Consider the following 22,032-nt stretch of genomic DNA (forward strand, 5'->3'; position numbering starts at 1 on the left):
GTCAGCAAACTAAGGATTCCAATACAGCCTGTTTGAAAATTCACACAGACTCATTGGGATTCCCGTAATATCTAACAAGGGTAAGTTCTGAGGGATAAAATAGTTTTCAAATTCATTAACTGGTGAGATTATTCATGAACCCATATAAGTATTAAATTTTAAGTTCCTAAGCTCTAATGGTCATATAGACTGTTCTTCATACCACAGTGAAGAGATAATTTTATTAGTAACTCTGTGTCAATACTATGGCTTATGTCTGAATTGGAGAATTCTATTTTAAGACATTACACAACTTCAAGTAATAGAGAACTGACTGCCTTGAGATTAATATGTTGCATTGGCTGGAATCCTTTATTGTTAATGTAAATGTAATGCATAGTTGGTTAGAATAAGAATGCCCACCTACAGCACTTTACATTTATCTGCATTTTAAAATTTAGATGTAATGTGTGTGCACACATACGGCAAGGCATGCATGGTCACCTACAAATATGTGTGTTTTTCTATTGCTCTGATTTTTACAGAGTCTGATTCCCTATTTCATTACAGGATTTTTTACAACAGTCTAAATCCTACCGCTTGTATATCTTCTGTACTGTCACCCGAAGGCATTAATCATAATAAGAAACAAGGGTGCCAGCTATTAAACTATGTGGCAACTATCTAGTAATCTTTCTCACTTTGAAGAATTTATAGCAATTTTTACCTCCTGCTTTCCCTCTTGTAAAATGTTCACTCTCCCACTTTGACAAGACCTCCAGTCAAACAGAGCTTTGAAGTGAACAAACCTATAATATTTTTTATAGTTAATTACAGACCAAAAGGCATTTCAAGTAGAAACCCTAAATTTTATTAGAATAAAAAAAAAAAAACAATATTAATCTTTCTGAATTAAAAAATAACTCAAAGCAAATAAGGACAACAAAAAAAGAAATACAAATCTTTACACATTTCTCCTCACCTGCTTTGTTCTTCCCAGCAATTCCCTGCTTACAGGCTTAATACCAGTTAACTGAATGACATTTTAAGTTGCTTTGTTCCCTAAACTTTTGATCATATCTCTAGCATCACTTGTCTGCTCCATTTTTCTCAGTGCCACTTCTCAGTCTCTTTATAACCTGCAGGTTTCCAGCTGCATTCTGTGTCTTCCTGGCCAGTCAAACCTTGTAGTCTGAACTGCGCCCACTAAGCAAGCTTAGTAATTCCTCCAAAGAAAGAGTGATTTATCCCTCATTTCAATGTCTGTTACCTCTTCCACTTTTCTGGAAAACAAAACCGAAACCCCACAAAAAAAAACCAACCCAAAACCAAGCTCCCCCTCCCCCCCAACAGAACAGAAGCACAGAATAAACAATAAAAAAGACACCACCCATCAGTTATCATAGGACTGCACTCACCAGCTTTTCTGAACAGGAAGGGTAATAGCAAAAAAAAGTATTTGGACATACCCATTATGTTAAAAAGACACTAACAGATGAGCAGAACATGGACCTGAACAGCAGTTAATGGGTTTTCCTAAAATATTTGGTGTGGTGTTTTTTTTTTTTTTGCCAAGAATTTTGATTGGAGTAGACTAAGGCAAACTTTTCAAATTTGCTTCTTTGTTGCTTATTTCAAGAAGATATTTAATATAATACTGTAAATGTATAAACTCTTGTTGAACTCTCTGAAATCCACAGATGTGGAGTTCTTCTTCGTATGCATCACTGCCAAATAGGTGCAATTCCAGTGCTGAAGGGGAGCCCTTTGAAAGAGACCAAAAGCTACATTTACCACTTACTATCTGCCTGGCTACTTGGTCTTAGAGTATATCCTCACATGCTCTATTTAAATGGAATAATTATCACTTCAGGCAAAACATCAAGACATTATTAATGGAAAAATAGAATTGAGATCACATATAAATGCATTTTAAACTGTGTCTACTTATATATTTACTCTAGCATTTTCTCTCTGACACTTATTTTTTCCCCAAGAATTGCTCCTGGCACCTGTTAAATTTAAATTAATTAATGTTGTTCAGAATATATTTCCTCTTAGATTGTCCCTGTAATCATGGGTAAGAGGATTGAAACAGATACACATGCGACAAAATATATTTTCTGTATTTCCATATTTTCAATTTGTAATTTTTCAAGCTGAAACAGTTCCCCAAAATTTCAAGATGGAGCTTCAAAGAAGTGACTTACTATTATAATTTACATTAATTATGTCCTTTTTGACCACACACTACAATTTGGAATTGGGTGATAATTACTCTTAGAAAACAATATGTGTGCAGACAGTAACAAAATGCAGATTTCCAGTACTGGGAACATCAGCATGGAATGGGCATTGTGCTGCATTAATTGTACTTTCTCTCCCTCAGGGAATGCAGCTTTCCGCTTATTTGAACTGGTGAATAGGGTGTTTGTTAGAATTTCTCTTTTTAATTAAGTTACACAGCAATATTACTTACTGTATCTTTCTGCCAGGTATAGTTCATGCTGGTATACCTTGTAAACATTATTAGTTCTTATGTTATATACTAACATGACTCTTACAGAGAAAGAAACAGAAAATGATTATTTGAACCTTTTAACTAGCCAGAAGAGTATAGGAGTGAAGGAGAACATCTACAGTATATGAAAATTATAGCCCCGTTACAGAACAAATGACAAAGATCTTAATGATATGGTCTTAGTGTTTTAGACCCTAACAGGTTACATAACAATCTCTGAACGTTATATAGAATTAGAGAAGAAATCTATAAAACCCATTAAGGGATTTTTGTATTTTTTTTTTTTTTAAGGGTGTGTTTACAAAGACTCTTATGAGTCTCTCTCAAAAAAACAATCATCTTTTTTGCTAGGGAAGTAAATCATCCAGTACTTTAAAGAAGGAGCAACAATGTGAATCAATGAAACAATCAGCTTTGTAAAAATAGAACATAAATGTTTGTATGTCCTTTTCTTCAATATGCTAGCAATATTCTATGCTTTAGTTCAGTTGTACCTGACTAATATATTTTGAAACATGCCAGAAGTATTTACAGGATTGGGCTGCACTTTGATATAATTTTTTCCCTATGTACATATGAGGCCTTCAAGATCTTAAGACAGTGGCAATACCTAACTATATGCTCTAGAATCCTACTCTACCATTTTAAGTCAGTAACAAATTTTGAAGTTCTTAGCTCCTCTGTGTCACAGAGCATGCAGTAGTATAGAAAATGCATGCAGATTTATATTGAGAAATGATACCTCCAGATGTGGAAAGCATTCTGAGTGGCATGGTGAAGAAGTTTTCAGGGTTTTCTGAAAACAGATGTTTTCAAAATGACTCACCCATGAGTTCTTAGCATTCCTACTTACATGTTTTGCTGGAACTCTGATGATTTACAGTTGCAAATCTAGAAAAATAGTAATTTGTGCTAGAGAGACTACTTGTTTTCTACAATAAAGTTCTCATAAACGGTTAGGCTACCATAAGGCTTCAACCCTTAAGGACTAATGGGACAGGGATGCTATGATTCCTGACATTAAACATTAGCTTTTTGTAGTAATCATGGATTCAGAATTAGATGCTAATTAAAGCTTTATTAAACATTCTTTTGTTATTATAACTGCATGCATCTCCTTCGAGCTTTCACTCAGAAATACCGTGAAAAATACAATTCTAGTCAACCTGATGATACACAGGAAAGTTTCCAGCATCTATCTACCCGACATCTCCTAGTGCCATTATAGACAATGTTTAGGAATCTGAATAAAATGGAATACTCCAGTTCCTGAGTGTTGATTTAAGCATATTTATCCCTCTGATAAAGTTTGGTGCTTTCCCAAAGTCCAACTTAATAAAGGTAATGCTTGCCCTTTTCTTAAAGAACTATGTTACCAGTGTTATATACCTTAGCATTTCTAACCTCTGAATGGAAGAGGGGAGGACATGTCAAATATACCTAATAAAAGGAGATTAAATTACACTGTGGTGATCCTAAAATTTATGCAATGAAAAAAGACTAGATAACTGTAATTGTGAGAGAGGATTCCTATATAACAATCAATTAAGCCAATCAGTTATGCTTTTCTACAGTGTAATTAACAAAAAAATGCTCGTCACTATATGTATTTTTAATGTCAGTCTTTTTCATATAAAATTTGAATATTGTAGCATATCCATTCTCATTTCTTTAATACTCACCTATTTCAGCAATCTTGCAATAATTAAATATTTCAACATCAATATGCTATAATTGTAAATGTTTATGTTGTATTTTATTAATTTTAAATTGTAGTAATTTGTGACATGGGATTATTTAGAACATCTTTCCTATAAAAGCATTTTTGTGTCACATATTTTGCTAATCTTGGTTTTGTATCTTGGAAATCTCATCTTTGTCACTTTTCATCTCCTTTTAATGAATTATGGGGAGAATATTATTCATGAAACCAAAAAGGCAAGAGAATTATAAATTCTTTCCAACATGGCAGCATTAGCTTGACTTTTAATGTGGTGACAGAACAAGAAAAGAAAATCAAAAGCAATAGTTCTGACTTGGGTTTAATCAGCTGGAGCAGGAGCTATATGAACCGAGATCACATTTTACATGAGAAATATTCTCAGCTTATAGTTACAAAGAGTTAGCAAAGTGAGACTGGAAAGAAATTGAAGCTAAGAAAACTCACGTGAGTGAGAGATTAAGGAAGCAACATGATAGAAAATATCTAGCGAAATGATGGTGCAAAATGAAATATACCTTTGACCAGAGGTACTCTATTAATCTCAATAAAAGTAACAGTGGGTTTAAAAAAAAAAAAAAAAAAAGAAAAACTTTGGTTCAGTTTCAGTTTGATTTGCAGCAATGGCAATGAGAAGGTAGTTTCAACAAGTTATTCAAATTTATCTTAATTATTATTCATTTTATATCTTAACTGTTTCATATCAAATACAGATCTATAATTGGCTTACTTCAAACAGATTACTAACTGCATCTTTTTACCTATTCAGTTGAATATTCTGTGTCCTTTCTTTCTTTAGAATGGGGTTGCCAATTTGTGACTTTGCTCCAAGGAAATCTTGGAATGTTTGAGAGAAATAGCATTGTAGAAATATTTTCCCCATTTATATTTAATTAATATATTTATGTTCCAAAAAAAATAACAGATCATCTTGCATCATTATAATTACCTAATTATTCTAAAAGCATTCATTAGTATCCAGTCTAATCAGTACAACAAGATAGTAAGATATTGTTAATCTTATACTCTGGATTTAATGCACAAATTAGCATAGAACCAATTTAAAAGCAGTATTTATTATATGCAGTGGAGAATAGAAGTATCAAAGTCTACAGGCCATGAAGAAGTCTCACTGAGTTATTAGAACTCTTGTGGAGGCCATTACTGCTAAGGTAAGCAGTAATAATAAGCTTTATGCATTTCAAGTTTTGTCTAGCCCTTGCTGAATTGCCTCTTGGGTCTAGCTTGGGTCAGAGGGTTGATTTTATATACAGAATTGTAGCAATTTACGTGAAAAATATAACAAGCTGTTCTAATGACTGCTCAGGAAGAAAAAAAGGAAATAGTGACATTTAATGGCAAATATGTGCTACTTAATGTACTGTATTTAAATTTCAGATGACTGATTTTACACAGCCAAGTAAGGTATATCTTGACAGCCTTGCAAGGCTCCAGAAGTTGTTGCAGCCAAAAATGTGTCACTGAAACATGGATAATTTTTTTGAGGTTATTTTGGAGAAGAAGGGGGAGGGGAAGGAAAACCCAAAGCTTTTCTAAAATCAATAGGTCTCAGAATTTCAGAATAACAGTCTCCAAAACAAGACTTTTCAGGCATCTGCAGAAATAGTAAATCAGTGTGAAAAGTGCATATCACTAGTGAAATCTTATTCTTGTTGTACAAGACATGGATTTAAAAGCTATAATGCCTAAAGCAACTATTAGGTTGAAAACCATGTTTGCATCAAACAGCAATAATAACCACAAAATACTGTATTCAATTGATACATGGCTGTGGTCGTCTAAGAATAACAGCTTTCAAAATTTATACAAAGCATCACTCAGTTTAGTAGTTTGTAAAAAAAGACATCGAAGTAAATGTTTCATCTTATAGATCATCTTTTCCTTACTAAAATACTTTCTCTTTGGAAGGAATTGTGAATATGGTCTTCAGCCTCTTTATAAGGTTGCATTGCTGTTCTGGTCAAGGTCAGCATTGGATCTTTCTCTTTATTGAACATCTTTTCTGTGAAATGATCACTAGACTTGGAGGTTAGGAAAGTAATACTTAGGAAATACTGTTTTCTTATTGTGATGGCCTTTGTCTTGCTATACTGCCACCTTGCAATAAAAGTGGTTCTGAGTTGGTGTGTCCTCCATTTATTTTTATTTGAGCTCCATTATCTGGACGTGTTGAGTGTAAGATACCCAGTTCCTCTTTTTTTGTTACCAGTGGCAGTTACCACTATTTCAGGTTACTGCTAGCTTTAAGATGTAGAGCCAAATGTAATAGGAAAAGGGTTCATATAAGGCTTTATTTGCTACTGCAGTGATATATCTAAACGGAAGACTTTTAAGAGATGAGTCCTAGAATCTCTGGTAGTTGATACATTGTCTTTATGGATTGATCTTCTTACTGTATTTCCCCTTTGGAGATTATATGATCAACACCATGAAAGAAATGCAAAATAACTTGGATTTCATATGTCACATGGGTGAATTATTCTAAGCAAAGTTCCCAGCTAGACAACTTCAACATTCGTGTTACACACAGTATTGGAAATTGTCCTTTTAGGATTGAACATGACTTGTGTTAAACATATAAAATGGACAATCATTTTCTAGAAATACTCTTATATTGGAAATAATTACTCGTTTATTTAATCTCTTTTAGAAGCTACGTTTTTCAGTATAATTTTGCCCTCTCCAGAAGGTTATTTTGGAAGCCAGAAATCTGTCTTGTTTTAATTCAGAATGTACGCTTTGAAAAATCTTTCATCTTGACAATGAATCTTGAGATGTAGGATGCTATTTCAAAAGGAATTCAATAGCTGAATCCCTTGGAAAAGGTCTTCCATCATAGGTAATCACCCCTAGTTAATGTGTGTGAAACTAGCACAATGGCTCAATTTTTCATTTGTAATCAATGACTAAATCTTAATTCTGTGCACTGAAAAAGTAGAAAATGTAAAGTGATAAGGTTTAAAACGTGAGTCAAACCCTTTTAGACCAAGTAATTAATCAATTTACCACCAATACAAAATTCCAATCTGTTTTCATCCATTTACTCATATCACATATAACAGCATAAGACCATCTTTTTGCTCTGTTTACATAACCCCAAAGTGTGACTTTAACCCATTACTAAGATTCCTAACTACAAAACAATAAAAAAACCCCTGTATCTTTCAGATGAACTTTTCCTACATCAAAATATCAGTTTTGCTAGACATATTCTATTTTCTATGAAAGCCTGTTGATTCATTTGCTGTATTCATTATACATAGCAAATAATAGAGGCTCTAAACCTTCAATGAGCTGTGCTTGAGACGATTTACACGCTTTAGAGAGCGCACTGCAGGATTGACTAAGAGAAAAATTGTCAGCTTTTTAAGTGGTATTCTTAGCACAGCAACAGGTTAACTGTTGTCAAGTTTTTGGTAGTGGCAGTGTAAGTGTGCCTTTGTGAGGTGTTTTGATTTAGTGCCACATGACACTCTGGTTGTAAAATACTGTACATTCTCAAGGGGCACAGCTTGAGTAGTTTATGAAATTGCTAACTAAAACATCTCAAAAAAGTAATTCACAATGGAGGGAGCTTTCAGAGAGGGTGTCTGCAGAGACTGATAGTTGGTCCAGCACATCCAATATTTTTTTAATCACCTGAAAATCAACACAACACTGATCATAAAATTACTGATGAGTAAATAACTGTGAAGAAAGGGCATCATACAAAGCAATTTGAACCACATGACATTTATATCATCTAGGGTAAAGCTATGCCTACATATCAGAGGACTTCTCTCTGACAGCGAGATCAGTACAGCAGTACTTTGTAGTTCTGACACAGTCAGTTTTAAAAGAACATTGCAAAATTGGAGAGAGTTCAATAAAAATCACAGAAAATATTTAATAGACTGGAGAAAATGTCTTATAATAAGAGATTTAAAGAGTTCAAACTTTTAATTTCAAAGAAACAACAAAAAGGTGATGAATTTGCAGTGCAGAAATGTCTTTTAAATGTCTTTTTTAGGGGGGAAAAATGTTCTTAAAGCTCATGTGAAAGAGAAAGGCAGAACAAGAATCAACGTTACAAGCCACACAAATAAGACAATAGGCACAAGTATGTAATTACTGGTTAAATCATCTTTGGAAGAAAAGATCAAGGGAAACAGTGGATTCTCTACAGTATACTATCTTCTAATCTGTCTTGATATCTCTTTGGAACATACATACTAGCTAAAAAGAAATAATGCTTTCATTAGACTAGCATTATTGGACTCAATACAAGAATATTTTTGAGTGGAACTCAAAAGAGGTAACTTTATGTTTTCTGCATGAACCTGTGAACAAAATATTATATATGTGAAGTCAAATCTATAAAATTAGACTTGAAGGATTTATTTCCATTTATATAAACTTACAATACCATACAATCAAACACATTTAATGCATCAAACAAATGAATCATTCCAGGTTTATTCATGAAAATATTTTTGTTCTCCATTAACACGCCATGCTGTGTAAACTTACATATACTCTCGAACTATGTAATTTCTGAAGTTTGTTCTGGACATTCAGTCAAGCACATGTCAAATGACCAAAAGGCATCTGACTGCAGCAGTTTCAGAACAGACACAAACCTAACAGAGTTTTTGCTGGCCATATGAATCGAGTAAAAATGATGGAGGAAATTGGATAGGTCTGAAACTGATTATTGCCATTCTTTTCTTGAATTCAATAAAAATAAATAAAAAAGTTTTTTTTAAAGGTCATTCCACTATAGTTTACTAGTAACTGTGGCTCTGAACTCAACTGTAATTCTGATGGTTTTTTGCCTTTCTCTTATGTGTGTCATCTGAAGTAGTAGTGGAGACTGAAATTTCTGTTTAAATATATATTTCTGATTTAGCATGTAATTGTCATCTATAAAATGATTTCTCTGATGAATTCTACAGTTTTATGCAAGATTTATAGAAGTAATCAGGTCATCTAAAGGATAAAAGGACATCTTAGCCTGTATTGAAATAAAAAGTCTTTGTTTCTGGTAAGGAATTATCTATCCAGTCACAAATGCAACAAGAACTGTTTTTAAGGCTTTGTGAATACTGATTGGTGGTCACAGTATGGAGCTCTGCTATTGTTAATGGACTCACTAAGAAGTTAAAATTTCATTTAAATAGAAACATTTTTCTTTTGATCAGAAATGACATGCCGTTCTTTAGCTGTGATGGATTCTAATTGTGGTCCAGGAGGTAAACAGTCAGTGGTTGATTAAACTGGTTATCCCACTGTTAAGAATTTTTCATTTTAAAATATTTTTAATCTTCTAAAAATAAGATTTTTGTACTGCTGAGAGTAACCTAGCTAACATATAATAAGTTCTAGCATAAAGGGCTACACAGATTGACACAATAATTTCACACCAGCTTGTTTAAAAATACTCTTCTTAAAGGATATAATGCCAGACTGGCATGTTTTATTAAAAGCACAATGCTTTTAATAATTAGGGGAAAATGGATGTAAGCAGTGTCACTTACCACTCTGTCAAATTTAATCTCTTTAACGTTTCTCTGTTTCTTTCAGCATAAAGAACGTCACTCCAAAAGTAGGTGATGCTGAAACTCGTAAAGCCATTCGCCGTGCCTTTGATGTGTGGCAGAATGTAACTCCTCTAACATTTGAAGAAGTTCCTTATATTGAATTAGAAAATGGCAAGAGGGACGTGGATATTACAATCATTTTTGCATCAGGTTTTCATGGAGACAGTTCTCCCTTTGATGGGGAGGGAGGATTTTTGGCTCATGCATATTTCCCTGGGCCAGGAATTGGGGGAGACACTCATTTTGACTCAGATGAGCCATGGACTTTGGGAAATCCCAATCACGATGGTAAGAGAAGATTTCAGTTTAAACAAAATAAATAAATGGCATGAATTTTCAGCTAATAGAAGTATTTCCATGCTTCCCTGTCCCTAAAGTCACATATTTTTCTTTCCTAAGTTCACATTACTTTAGAAATATCTTCAGTTGATTGGTCTATTAGAATCTGAGGCAGAAAAGTTTCTGTCTAAATGTAAGTTACAGTATGAAAATGTGTTTCTCTCGAAAGACATTGAATTCTTGTTAGGAATCTTTGCGTTCATTCAGACATTGTACTGTTGAATGTTTACATAAACTACTTTCATTATGAAATTGTTTGCCATATAGATCTTATTTAGGTTTAGGGAAAATGCGGAATGTTCTTTAGCAGTGATATAAGAGAGGTTAAGAACAACGGAGACTATCCACCAATACAGTGGGTACCAATGTACATAAAACCTAGTCTTTTCCAGTGTTTCTTTATGGTGATGAGGTGGCAGCATTTAAAGTCAACTCTTAAAATGCCATTTCAAGAAGACAGTTAGTGTTTCCTAATAATTTTTGAACCTCTTTTGGAATTGTTAATTCCAACAGTAATTCTAATTTACTTAAGTTGTACATTCCCCATAATGAAATAAGGACTGCATAGTGCAGTTGGCATACCTAAAATTTACCAAACCAAAATTAAAGGTACTCTTTAAAGTTACTTTTCACAAAATTATAATCTGGCCCTTGCCAAGCTCAAAGTTCATGTGACTAAATTACCGCCATTATCTAGGAAACCTAATTTAAAGCTAGCTTTTGCATCTCTGCAGAACAGTATCAAAGAAGAGTTTTTGTGTAGACATATTCTGCGTTTGATACTTTGATAGGTTTTGGTTCCAAGCAGCCTCAGTTGTCCTAGTAGATCTCTCTAAGCCAGTTATATAGAGCTAAAGAGAGTCTCTTCAGCAAACAATGATGCACAAAAGAGGATGCACAGATGCACAAAGAGGGTGTTTCTGGAATACAAAAGACGATAAAGATGACAAGAAGTGCAGAACTGTTGTATTTCAATGTTACACTGAATTTGTGAACAATGAGAGGCTTTATCTAATTCCCTTCCTTTCCCTTTCTCACCTGAGATCTTCCAAGTAAAATTCAGAGCTTTTTATGTAGCAGTATTTGTAGCCTGGAGTTTGCAACAAAGCTTTAAGTTAATATTTCAGGACTATAAATATGGTATTATGACTGTCCTAATGGTGCAATGCTTCTGCTCTGCCAGGATCAGCGAAGCAAGAGCAGTGTACTGCACTGTGAAAGCCCTTAGTAGCAGAATGGGTTCAAGAAGCTTATTTCTTGTGGACCAAGCCCTAGATTCTTACTGGAGCAAAATCTGTGGTATTGCACTGGTCATATTTGCCCTCTTCACAGGTTTTGCTCAAAAAATTCACAGTGGGAATCTTCTGTTTGTGCAGTTCAGGTACATAGTCAGTCACAGCATTGTGAGGCTAAATTAAGGTGTTTTTATGGGCCTCAGCAGGAGACTAACGCTGCACATAATGTTCTGTGGTTTTGGAGCTATTACTTCAAGCACTCAGGAAAATCTACAGGCATATGTACGTTGAAGTCAAGGTGTCAATTTAAAATGTGATAACCCTTTTGGAGCAGCTCCACAAATGGATCTTCTAGTCTGTATGAAAGTGTGCAAGCTTCTGGCTATCTCCTTCTCCTTTAACTTAAATAATTTTCAGAGTGCAAAAGGACACTCATGTCTTTATATGCCTTTTCGTGGTTGAGTTTTGTAAAGCAGTTTTCAAAAGCTATTTATTGTATTAATGAATTCTAAGATATTTTGAAAGAAAAAAAAAAACAAGTGAAAGTAAAATGATACTATCACTAAAAATATGCTTTTATGTATCTTAGAACATTGAAATTTTATAATAAAAAAGTTTTGCTCTCTATATCATGAAGGTTTAATAGGTATCACTGGAAATTTATTCTGCAAATTTAATAACTTATGTACTTTGATGTGCTCATATATACTCTTTTAAGGGAGACATATTCCTGTTAGAATGGAATAGTTAAGGTAAAAAAAACTGGAATATTTTATGACTGGAAAATTTCTGCAAAATACATGACAATTAAAATAAATGTTTTACCAATGTAAGTTTTCTGAAGAATTTTGGCAACTCCTGGTTTCATTGTTGAGATGGTATGAACCATGGATCTTAGGTCATAGCTATTGTCTAGAGAAAAGCCTTATGTCATTGTAACTCTAGAAATAGCAATGTATGTGCAGTTGATCTGTATACACAGGGTGCCTATTTGCCTGATTGGTGACTTCCAGTTATCAGGTAGGCCAAGTTCTGCTGATGAACTTACTGCATTAGCTTGTGTCTAGGAATCCTGAAGGAATGTCCAGATTTTCTTTTGTGATTGGAAAAAAATTCCTGGTGGGAAAAGAAGAGAAGCATGCCATTTGGGATTGACAGGAAGAAAAGATGTACAGCTCTCTTAGAGTCCCTATCATCTTGAGTTCAGTCTCAGAGCACTGAAAAGCAGAAGGTTGAAAAATATATTTATGATGTTAGCTATGAGTCATTTTTCCCAGGTGAGTGTAATTTTTTTTAAGTTCATTGCTCCTTCCAATCCAGTCCAATCTTCATGTAGTGTTATTAGAAATCCAATAGAAGGGGAAAAAGATTTGGTGATTTAGTTTTATTTTTAAATTAAATCTCACCCCAAAGGGCTGATTTTCTCTGATTCTTATTCTATTCCTTTTCTCTGATTCCTATTCCAGAGTGATTTGAAAACACGGATCAACGTGGTTATTTAGTGGCAAAAATGCAAATATAAGATCCTCTTGGAAAACACTAGTCTCATTCTTCTAATGAAAACAATTTGCATACTATCGACCTCAGAAAAGATAGGCAACTTCTTGAAATGCTTTCATAAACTGTTGTCCTTTTTAAAATAATTTTCATTCCAAATAAGGAATCATATACAAGTTCAGTATTCTGAGTATAGTTAATTCTTAAGGTAATATATCCTGACTAGTTAATTGCAGTGTCTTCATACTTTAGGTTTGGGTTTTGTTTTTTGGTTGGGTTTTGTCTTTTTTTTTCTTATCATATTTGCTTGCTTTTCTTGTGGTTTTGTTGATTTTAACAATGTTCTAGACTGAAAGGACAGTTCCAACAGAAATACATAATCTCCACAGTGCAGTGCTGCTTCCCTTTGTTCTCATTCAGTGGTATATTTTTGTGGATCACAGACCTATCTTATCAATCATGTTCTGGGGAAGAGATCTGTGCTTTGAATCCTCCCTCATTCTGAAGAATGAATAAAGGTCTTGTAGGAGTAAAGACTAATGGGCCCGTCGCTCAGGAAAAAACTCCTGTCATACAATTTAACACCTGCAGGCTTTCTAAAATGATGTATTTCTTTGCTTTCATAATACCAGAGTACAGCTAGTACCAGCTAGTAAGCAGAGTACAGCTAGTACCTTAACTCCAGCTGAGCTGTAGAGGTCTTTTCTCCAAATTTCCTTCCACAGTGCTGCAGGTGATGCCAGAAGTATTGGCCAGAAAGAAGGACAAGAAACTTGCCATCACAGGCGAGCAATGGAAACAAGGACAGGATTTCTTTTGCTAGGGAAGGAGGGATACACTGGAGGATAAAAGGTGTTTGAGTTTTTTTGCAAGGTAGGGAAACTGTAGTCTTCCAATACTTTGGACAAAGTGGTTGTATGCATTGGACTGTAGCCTTCCTCCAGACAGCTTTCATGTTCTACTTGTTCTTTTACAACATCTACTTTTCAAGTGGTTCTGTGGGAGTAGGCCTTTCCACCTATAGTAGGCCCCATTTCCTTTATGGTCTGTCTATCCAGCCTTCAGTGTGAGATGAGAGCCTTAGATTTGTAAATTATTTGGGACAGGACAGTTTCTTCATGCATCTTATGAAGTACCTTTTCCTCCCAGGCAGTCTCATTTCTGGTAACGCTTAGCAACTATGGTAAAAGAAGAGAATGGAGGTAACAAACATTGAAGGTGAAAAACTGTTCAGGAATAGCAAATCAGAAGGGATAGGAATATCACAGGAAAACATTTCACAATATGTACACTTAAAGATGTAAAAAGAGAAAAGAATAAATAGGAGACGAAAATCAAGTTACATATCTGAAAAATATCTATCTGAAAAATATCTATCTGAAAAATCAGCACTTATTAAGAAAAACTTTAAATCCTTATTTTCTTCTGAACTTAAGTGCTGTAAAGAAAAAGAAGTGGAGAAAAAAAAGGAAAAGGAAGAAATCTTAACATACCAGTCTTAAGGCTAGGGAGAGATTTCATTGTTCCCCATGACTCCAGTCCATTTAGGTGATATATACCACCTGATTTTTTGAATGAAAAATGTATGGACAATGAATAATGTATCTAAACCCAGAAAAGGACAATGACTTCTTGCGAAAAGAGGCAATATTTTGGAGATATTTTATTGTCAAAGTCCTCAACAAAAATCTTTTTCAAAGTATTTTTTTCAATTGCAGTATTTCAAATCACTGATGAAATTCAAAGTCACTGCCAGGGAGCAGGGGGGATAGAGACTGTCTCTGTAGTAAATTTTCTAGTAGCTAGCAGAAAAATCCTATCCTACGCCCTGTCTTCCCGTACTGAAACTGAAAGTGGTGTTTTTATTAGCCTTGACAAGGCTCTTCCACATATTATCTTCATCTGTCCATTATTAAATCTGCAGCACTGAAATTTTTTATGCACTGTAATGTAATTAGAAGTTGAAGTGTCAGATTCTAGTGGAGAAAGTAGTGTGCTAGATTTCTGGAAGATTTGCTTCATTATGGAGTTGTTAAGCCTCAGAGCCTATAGTCTCCTCCTCCCCTATCCTCCAATTTATTGCAGCATGATGGGCCATACACATTCACAAGGTCTTATAGATAAGATGGTTTCCTTATCATAAGACTGGCAATTATTTGTTTCTACTTACATTCTCCATATTTTGTTCCAATTTTGAGCAACAGTCTTTTGAAAGCTGTTAATAATGTCTGCTGAGCATAGATGTTTGCTACTGGAAAAAATGGAAGGTGTATTTCTACAATGACACAATTAGGAATAGGACTTACAACTCTGCCTTGTTAATAGCATATAGTAATAAACCATAAAAAAAATTCAGTAGGCCAGTTTTCCTATGTGTACTTCAGAAAATGCAAATTAGAAAGAACTCAAAACATATATTATATACAGTACTCACTAGATTTTATTTCATTGCCTCATTCCTGTGATTGAAGGTTGCCTATGACAGAACAGGTTCCCATAACAGAACTTTGAGAAAGAGAGGAGGCAACATCTGATCTAAGAGATGCTAAATGCAGTCTACATAGTGAGGGCTGCTTCTGAAGTGATGAAGTAGATCTATGTCCCTTATTAAAGGATCATTAGGTGCTGTATTTTGGAGGGGAATTATTTGCTTGTTTGGCTTTTTGTTTGTTTGGCTTGGTTTTTTTTGTGGAATCCCTTGTAAGGCCTTGGAGAGGACAAGAACTATCCTCAGTTTAGTTTGTAGTTTTATCAGTAATTTACAAGCAGACAGTTTCAAAAACTAAATGAATCTCAGATCCTTCACCATTTCTGAATTAAAAACCAAGAAAGGGACAGATGAAGAGTCTAAAAACAGTCTTCTGAACAGTGACTTAAGAGAAAGCTGTGTCATCTTCAGAAATCTTTGTATCTTGAATAGTTCTATTGGCAAACCCCAAGGGCTATTTAATGGATCAAGTTTGTGTAGCATTGTGATAGTCCCTGGAAACCCCAACCCATCAAAGTCAGGTTCCTTAACTAGTGGCTATGCTCAGAAGTCTCATTTTGGCAGATAGTGGCAGAGAAAGAAAGGAAGGACTGTTATGAATTTTGCAGTTAATAGTCACTGCTACCTGCATGTTGAATGAAAGACAGACTATTCCTATCAGTTGGGAAAAATGACTGAGATGTATCTGTTCTTCATCCTCACTATTGCCTTACATATTTTCCACCAATCTCTTTTCCCTGGATTTATTGCATGATTTGTTATAAGCATAATTCCTATTAAATATGGGAAAGCTCTCAGATGGAATCCTAAAAATTATGGCAGAGAAAGCAGAAAGGAAGGCATTCAGAGAAGGGACCATCATGGATGAAGATATATACACTATGTTCTAATAGAGAGAAAAATCCATTACTAATACATATCATCATATATTTTATGGCTTCTTAATTTTTATATTTCCTTTCTTCACCTGAGAGTGTATGAAAACATTTTTGCTACCTGTCAGAAGGCAAACATCTCTAACTTAAGGCAAAAACACTTACCCTTACTCTATTTCAAAGATTGCATTGGTTTATCAAAATTGATTTCACATTTGTCTGGCTACATGCACTTAAGTTAGTTTAAACCTTGTTTAAAGCGGTTATTTTTTCTGGGAAATTACGGAATGCATCTAAGCCTATTTAAGGGAGTGTTAAACTAGTTTGAATGGAGAGTGCACCACTTTTAACTACATTAATTTAAGATTGACCTACTTACACAAGTGCAGCTTTTTAAGAAAGAGCAAGATTTAGAAGTAACTCTTGGGGAAAACAAGGATTTCTTGGGAGCTTAGATTTCGAGCACATTAGACTTCATGCTTAATGTGCCAATTACTGGCTAAAATCTGACCATAGAACTGTGTCTTCCAGTGGCAGAAAATTTGGCAAAAGCTAAGTTTAAGTTCTTCTTATATAAACACAGTAGATCAGTAATGGTAGTTTGATACTCTTATCTTCATACTCATATCTGCAAGAGAAACAGAAATCAAAGTAAAATGCATGATTTTTTACCTCTGTAGCAAATTGACCAAGGCAGCTACCATAACACACTGAAATTCTGCAGAAACCAGTTCTTCCATCAAGGAATATACAAAAAGTAATATCAAGTGAAACTCCATTACAGAAGTAATAGATGTTTTTAGTGTACAATTACATTGAAATGTAAGGAGAATATTGCCACAGAGTGCTTACGTTCATGTGGAATATTTGTAACTTGTATATACATGAAGCTGTGTTTTCAGGAAAACAAAACAAAACCTTAAAGAATTCAGTAATCTTTTTGCTAACTCTCCAGCATTCAAAAAATTATTCAAGTTTTGCAGGCAATAAAAATAAAAAAAAAAAAAAACAAAACCAAACTGTCACTTTGTACCATGCTGTTTGTAGGTTGCCAAGTAAAAGCTTCTTGGACCTGATGCAAATACAGTATCTAGTGTAATGTACTTGGACTCTAGTTAGTGCATAGAATCTGCTGTGGGCACTGTGTTGGCAGCCAAGAAAAATTTATGAAAATCCTGATCTCTGAACTGCATAGATCATGTTGTAGTAAATTTCTTTTGGCTGTGTGGTTGACACAGTGCAGGAGATATATATATGCTGCTGGAAATATGAACCAGTGGAGTTATGAAAACTAAGTCTCCTAAGGGAGCTCTGTGTCTCAAACCATGCTCATGTCACATGCTATTGTTAGGTATAAAGAAAGCCGAGTATTTCAGATTAAAGGAAGCTCTGTATTACAATATTACTGTGACTTTAATTTCATAAAGCATAGTGCTCTTACTTAATTGATTATATATGTTTTTAATAAAAACTTATCAATATCAAATTTGATCTGTAACCAAGCAGTGTGGCATTGCAGTTGTCACATGTTTGTTTTCCAGTTCTGTATTAGGATAAACACGTAAAAGATTAATATTTTCTTTGAATTTGTATCGTATTATACTTGTGTATATACTTTTAAACAAAGAATTGCCAACATGAGGTCAGATCAAAGGTTATCCTACAAAATATCCTATCTCCAGCTATGGCTATTAACAGATACCTAGGGAAGAGAATAAGAGCAGGGCAAACATATGGCAACAAAACCTCAGCGTATTCCCTCGTAGCTTCCAGCAATCTGTGGCTCATTGAATTTCTGAGCCACAGGCCATATTTTTGTGTTTAATAGCCTTTGAGGGATTTCCTTTCATGAATTGGTGTAATCTCTTTTTGAACTCATATAAACATTTGGTATCCACAACATCCTGTGGCAATGTGTTCTATAGTTTAAGCAGATATGAAAAACTACCTCTCGCTGAATTTTGAACCTGCCATTGATAAATTCACTTTAGGTAGACTGGTGCTCATATTGTGAGGAAGTAATTTCCTAATAATTTTATCTATGCCATTCATAATTTTATGGACCTCTGTCGTACCTTGTTTCCAGGATAAAGAGACCTAACCTGTTGAGTTACAGCTTTGTTTATATGTAGTTGTAAGGTTAAGGAAGCACACCTTCTATTTTAAACTGAATCTATTTGAGTGTAAAATGAGAAAATTAGCAATATTATAAAAGATGGCAAAAACCAACTATTACATTTATAGCATCGCACAATGATGAAGATGCCAGGATAATACTTAAAAGAATTTTGCAAGTTGCAGACAAATGGAGTAACGATTGATTCTTTTCATTTCACCGTTCCCCCTGAAATCCAATTTGATTCAGGAGTCAACTAACACAGATAATACTTTCTATTGCTAAACCTCAAGGCTTCCAGTATTTAAAAAGCAAACCAGTGTTTCCCCATTAGTAAGTGCATGTTGTGCTGATAGAACTTAACAGGGTAATCTGTCCTTAGGCTTCCCAAACGTTCCATGGATTATACTTGCTTGGTGTGCATATGCCCACCTGTTTCATATCCCCAAGGATACGGAACCCCAAGATCTTACATAAAACGGTAACTGCGAAACATTCAGTGTCTGCTGCATAAAACATGTCCTCGAAAGTGTTATCATAGGATGCAAAGTGGCACTTGAGAATAGAAAGATCCCTTTCAGTTATTGAAGAGATGGAAAATAATTAAAAAATAAACCATAAATGGCCCTGGCTGGCTTGTGAGGACTCAGTCATTAGACATAGGGCTATATATAGAAGAGAAGAGGATCTGTCTGCTAGACCCCATTTACTGGCTGGAAGCCAGGTGATGGAAAATATTAACTGTTGGCAAGGTAATGACTTCATTTTTATTGTTTTGGGGGAGTTTTTTTGCTTTCATGGAGCACCCTTTTGGCTTTGAGAAAAGCACTTCATTTACATGTTGTTAAAAGGGAAATTTGTTAAACTTGTGGATGAATCCAGCCTCATGTTCTAGATGTGTGTTTAGCTCGCTGCTTTTAATATATCCCAAGGGTTATCATGTGTAATATCATGTCCTCAGCTTCCTTCTTGGCCTAAAACTGCCAAATGCACTATTATGCAAACTGAAAGAGAGGCTGAGGAATATGTCGAGAAGATGGACTTTGTGATATTTTTAATTAAAACAATGGAAAATTTACATTATGCTTTTTGTGTCTATAGATGCAAGGTGATATTTACACTGTGGCTTAATTGCCAGACAGAGATGGTCATGATGCAGGTGTAACCTGAGCCACTAAATTGCATATTGCTTCCATCACGGTGTAGGTAAATATAGATCATTGCAAGCCTATGTGGAGTAGTTAAGGAAGTTACAAACTCAGTTATCCATTCAAACTGCAGCTGGAGGTTATTTCCCACATACCAGGGCCAGTAGAACAAACTGCTTGCATTTACCATCTGCCTCAGTTTGCGATCAGCCAGTCTATCTTAAACTGCTAATGAAAAGTGTTAAAACGAAGCTGGCTGAATTTGCATGGGAATAAATGACGAAGGTTCACGTTGCCTGTAACATCAACTTTACTGCCGAGGAAACATCTAGCTGAAAGGCAGAATGGATCCTTGCAGACAATTTTGGCAACCATTGCACCTACATTCACAGAAAAAGAACTGCCATATATTTTTTTATTCCCAAAGGTATCTTTGTCTCAAACAACTGTTTATACAACAATGAAGTTTATCTTCCCAAACTGGATTAATTTGATCAGACACTCATGCTAGTATATTAAGGGTACTGATTTAATATGGGGAAATTCAGTTGAAAAATGTTTATTAAAATTATTAAGAAGTTGAAACTAACAATGTTAGGGTTTTTAGTTTTCTTTTTTTTTTTCTTTGTTTTCTTTTTTTTTCCCCTGCAGTATGGAGAATGATGTTAATATAGATATATATATAAAATATAGATACTAATGCTACTATGCAATATGCTAGAAAAGAGCATTGGGAAGGTTTTTTGTTCAGGCAAACAGATGTATTTTGAATGAGTGCATACATAAAATGTGGGCCAGCCCTGTCATGATTATTTTTATGACCCCACAACCCCTCACACATGGTTACTGTGTGGGAATGACAAGGGAAAAAAAAACAAATAACATATACAACAAACAAATAAATCTAGCTCCTACCTTAACCTTTCTTCCTCTTAGAAGCTTGATTTTCAGTCCAGAATCTGAGAGCACTTCATATAATTCTTGTACATGACAGAAAGTTATAGAGAAGGGGGAAAAAGGAAAGAATTTGACATATTCCAGTGCTTTTTTTTCTTATCCCCTATGTATCTTTTTATAAGTGTTTTCCATCAGCTTACAAATAGGCAATACTTCTTTAAAATGTATGATATAAAAATAATACTAATAAAAACTAATGTTAATAATAAAGAAACTATCTTATGACCTATGAGGTTTCACACCAGGGCCTGAATTTCAGGTTCTTGAAAGATTACTCGCTATGGAGAGCTTGTGAAAAACCATACTCTCAAACACATTGGGTTAAAAAAAGAGAAAACCACCTTTATTATTGCAAATAAGTTGAAATCAGTTCACAACCAAAAAATCACCTAATGAATTAATGGCTTTAAATTATTTTTTCTTTCTTTTCAGTCTGATCTGTTAATAGAAATAATTTAGGAAAGAGAAACTATCTATGATCCTCAAATTGTTCCTTTAAACAGAAAGTGGCATTTCTGTCATTTAAAGGAGGCACCAGGCTTAGCACTCCAACGCCCATGTGATCCAGAGATCTTTGAGTTTCTGTTTGCTGTTAGGACCACTTCATGGAGAATTTTTCACCAAGACAGCAGCTTTAGGAAATCTGACTTCTCCCAAAGATGTTCTATAGAATATTATTACTGCTCTGCCCTCTCCTTTCCCCTGCCTTTTCAGGGGCAAACAGAATCTGAAAAATCATGTTGTCAATTACTATGGATGTTGTCATGGTTTCCTGAGAGAATGAGACAAGAATTTTACAGTAATTACATATTTATTTATGTATTAGACAGAAATTTAATGGGTTGTTGTTGCAAAATTAGAAGAATGTAAGATAACCCTAAAATATAGGGTAATACTATATATGACCTTTTTAAGAATAGTGTATGACTAAGTGATGAAAGATTTTCTACAATATCTGTGTTCTCAAGCCTAGAGAATAATTTGTGCTTTATCCTGACAATTCTTCACTTCAAAATGCTCAAACCATATGTTCTTGAGGCCAAAATATTTTTAATCTATATTTAGACTCCTTCCTAAATGACTTGGGTTTCAAAAAGTGCCGAGCAGCTAACACCAATACCTGGAAGCATCTACAGCTAAAACATCAGCTTGGAAAAAAAGATGAAAAGAGAAAAATCAAAAAGTGCCAGCTAAATTAAAAGAACAATATTGTTTTGTGCAAAATGTTTTGTTGTAATGGACAGGTTTAAGTCTCTAGTCAAGTCAAGGATGAATGCTTCCTGGTTTTGTACATATATCACTTAAATCCATATCCTGTACTTTTATAATTAATGTTTTGCCACCGACTTAAATGAAAAGACCTAAGTCAGAAGCCAAAAGACTTGAGGGGGTGGAATTAATCTGACCATATGTTGATGTTTATATCTGAGTTAATCCCATAGAGTCCCTTTAGAGTTAGAGGAGAGATATATTGCCTTCCTAGGTAAGATTTGTCGCATCCTGAAGTAGGTGCCTAAAATAAACTAGATGAATCATGTCCCAAAATACCTGGTTCTC

The 22,032-nt window shown here is 34.5% G+C and overlaps 1 protein-coding gene across 1 annotated transcript in view; it reads left to right on the plus strand.

Moving 5' to 3' along the window:
* MMP16 (matrix metallopeptidase 16) overlaps nt 1-22,032 on the plus strand; it is a 159,595-nt gene that overhangs the window by 77,024 nt on the left and 60,539 nt on the right. The window contains exon 4 of the mRNA XM_075141528.1: nt 9,804-10,108. Coding sequence (XP_074997629.1) covers nt 9,804-10,108 — 305 coding nt within the window. The remainder of the gene's footprint in view (nt 1-9,803; nt 10,109-22,032) is intronic.

The sequence above is a fragment of the Calonectris borealis genome, chromosome 2, assembly GCF_964195595.1.
Source record: "Calonectris borealis chromosome 2, bCalBor7.hap1.2, whole genome shotgun sequence".
Lineage (NCBI taxonomy): Eukaryota > Metazoa > Chordata > Aves > Procellariiformes > Procellariidae > Calonectris > Calonectris borealis.